This window comes from Crocuta crocuta, unplaced genomic scaffold (genome assembly GCF_008692635.1).
Source record: "Crocuta crocuta isolate KB4526 unplaced genomic scaffold, BGI_CrCroc_1.0 scaffold7, whole genome shotgun sequence".
Taxonomy (NCBI): Eukaryota; Metazoa; Chordata; class Mammalia; order Carnivora; family Hyaenidae; genus Crocuta; species Crocuta crocuta.
Genome location: NW_027531904.1, coordinates 9,928,536 through 9,931,578, shown reverse-complemented (window position 1 = coordinate 9,931,578; position 3,043 = coordinate 9,928,536). Strand labels below are relative to the sequence as shown.

Here is a 3,043-nt window from a genome sequence, read left to right as displayed (position 1 = left end):
GATGGCAAGCTTTTACAAGAGACAGTTTGCTGGAAATGACTGAGATAAAAACAAGCAGCTTTTCTGGACGATGCTGGCGAGTCGATTCCAGGGTGCTAGGGGAGACTGGAATTATTTTAGGAAGCAAACCCACAGAGACATCAAGAACGGCGTGGCACTTCTGACGAACGTGGACAAGGCACTTACAGGTTCCCTGGGAACTCCGTAGATGGCCTCCAGGAAACTGAGACTCCGTTCTGTCAAAAGGCACAGAATCATAGGATTTAGTGCAAGAAAGGCTCTGGGCGATCGCCTGGCCCCTTCCCCTGGTCTGGAAGTCTGGAGTCTTGAGAGGTGGGCTTCTCCAAGGCGACCCCGCTCATGTGTGTCAGGGCAGGGGTCCTGGACAAAGCTGAACGTGATGGAGCAAGGGCTCTTAACTGGCGGACTGGAAGAGCTCTGGGGGGTTTTCGAACCTTAGAAAAATAACCATGCGTTTTGCTTCTTCAAGTAATTTCGGTCTCTTGGCTAAAAATCATGAGGTGCACAGGCAAAAAGAATTCCCATGCTACCCTCCCGGGAACGCAGGGGGGCTCATGCTACACTTGGTGTTTTCTGGCCCAAATCCTAAGCACCATGTGCTAGCCAGGTGACCTTGGGCAAGTCACCCAATGAAAAGGACAGACACTTCTCTCCCGGGGTCATAGTGCACACAATAGGCCCAGGATTTTTTTTTTTTTTAAAGGAAACAACCCTCAAAGGAATCTCCCCCCCCAGTCCAGCTCCAGGGTCTTGGAATGCAGCGAGGAGCGGGTGAGGAGGAGCCTAGGGTCTTGGGAGACCCCGGCCACAGGGAGCAAGGCCCCACGACCGACCGCTTCCTGCCCAGCTGCTCACTCACGCCTTCCCGGCAAATCTTCCATCCTGACTTGTCTCGCCGGTACTGGAGCATCTTCTCCGCCACCGCCTCGCTCACCTGCGCGGCCAGCGCCGGCTCCATCGCGCCGAGGCNAAGTTCGCCTTGGAAATGACCTTCTGGGAAGGCTGCTGCGGGGGCTCCGGGGCGCGGGGGGCGCGGGGCGGCCACGGGGACGTGCTGGCCTCGTAGCACGGCCGCCGGAGCCCCTGGGGACCCTGCTGCGTTCCGTTCTGGCACTTGGGGTCGGAGGGGCTGAAAGGCCTCAGTGGACGTGTCCGGGAGGCGTGCCTGCGGGGCCCCCGGGCAGAGGGGCTCCGGGGGAGAGGTGAGGCCTCCCCGCGTCCAGGTGAGCGAGGGGCACACCCCCTGGTGCGAATGCAAGGGCCGCCTCTTACGTCAGCGCGAGGTTTGTCTGTGCTTTGGTTCCTGCGCTCATTGTTTAATGTAAAGGTGTGAAAAAATGGTTGTAAACCAAACGACTACTTGAAAACCCTTTTCGGAAGATGTGATGGGTGCCAGGTTGTAAGGAAGCCCTGGATGGGGACTTAGGGACTCCTCAGTTCCCAGCCCGGTTTCATCCAGTGTTGGCTGTGTGACTTTGGGCAAGTCACTTAACCTCTCTGAGCCTCCGTTTGGTCCAAGATGAAGTGGAACACGAATAAATGTCTCTGTGTGCCAGTGTGATGGGTAAAGTGACGTAACACGTGGATATGCCTAGGAGCCATCAAAGAAAAGATCAATAAGGCAACCACACTTACAAAAAACAACTAAGCACCAGGGAGCTTGGATGGCTCAGTCTCTTGAGCTTGGGCCTGGATTTTGGCTCTGGTCATGATCCCAGGGCTTGGGATCTAGCCCTGCATCGGGCTCCGCACGGAGCATGAAGCCTGCTTAAGAATCTCTCTCTTCCTCTGTCCCCCCCACCTCGCAAATTAAATAAGATAATTTTTAAAGATAGATGTTTTTAAAAAAATTAAACACATCAAAAATACCACAAAAAGTTAGGTAATAGTCTGACGGAAAAATTGGAGTATGTTTAACTAAAAGTAAGTTTTTGTCATGTACAAAGTATTCTTGCAAATTATTAGGATATTTGCAAACAACCGGACAGACAACACGAATGCATCAGATGTGAACAGGTACTCTGTGGAACAATTAACGGACCATGAAAATGCGTAGGACCCTCATAGTTAAGGACTCGGTCAGTAAAACAAGGGTGCGCTTTCACACCTATCAGACGGGCAGGTAAAGAGGTTTGTTAGTGGGGCGCCTGGCTGGCGTAGCGGTTAAACATCCGACTTTCGCTTAGGTCATGATCTCGCGGTTCGTGGGTTCGAGCCCCGCGTCGGGCTCTGTGCTGACTGCCAGCTCAGAGCCTGGAGCCTGTTTCAGTCTGTGACTCCCTCTCTCTCTGACCCTCCCCTGTTCACGCTGTCTCTCTCTCTCTCCTAGAAATAAATAAAACATTAAAAAAAATTAAAAAAAAAAAGAGGTCTGTTAGTTCCTGGGTTGGAGGGTGAAAGGAGAAACCATTTTTTCCTTTTTATTACACTGGGGGCAGGAGTCTAAATTTATGTAACCTTCTGGGAGAAAAACAACCTATCAAAATGTTAGTTTACTTGTGTTTTGACCCAGTAACTCGTGCACAAAGCAGAAGATTGATCATGCAACTGGACACAAGTCTGTTTGTCACAAATCTGTCGATAGAGTAAATAAATAAAAAGTATAAAAGAGTAAATACAAGGTATTCGTTTAGTGGACTGTTATGCAGCCATTAAAACAGGGAGGCACAGGGGGGCGGGAAGCGGGGCCCGAACAGGAGATCCTCTCTGGAGCTCAGGGCAGCTGTCTGGCAATAGTTGATAGGAAGTTCTAACTGAGGGCAATTTATTCTCTACAAAGGGAATCAATGGTATTGAAAACTCATTTCAAAAATTGGCTTAATATTATTTAAATTCTCAACTCTCCCCTATAAAAAGTTTTATACGTGTACTGACAGGGAAGGTATATAATAAATACCTAAGAAGAAGAGTATTGTGGGTAGGAGAGTCAGTGCTCAGCTCAGATTGCCTGGATTCGGATCCCGGCATCGCCACTTAACTAGCTGTGACCCCGGCACATGCCTGGCCCCTGCAGACCTTAGCA

The 3,043-nt window shown here is 50.6% G+C and overlaps 1 protein-coding gene across 2 annotated transcripts in view; it reads right to left on the bottom strand.

Moving 5' to 3' along the window:
• STARD5 (StAR related lipid transfer domain containing 5) overlaps nt 1-984 on the bottom strand; it is an 8,677-nt gene extending 7,693 nt beyond the window's left edge. Inside the window, exons 1-2 of one of the 2 annotated variants that reach the window (XM_077774380.1) lie at nt 881-984; nt 187-236 (exon numbers count right to left, since the gene is read on the bottom strand). In XM_077774380.1, the coding sequence (XP_077630506.1) occupies nt 187-236; nt 881-979 (149 nt within the window). In that variant the 5' untranslated portion in view covers nt 980-984. The remainder of the gene's footprint in view (nt 1-186; nt 237-880) is intronic. The other variant, XM_077774381.1, reaches the window with a different exon arrangement.
• Between the last annotated feature and the right edge of the window lie 2,059 nt (nt 985-3,043).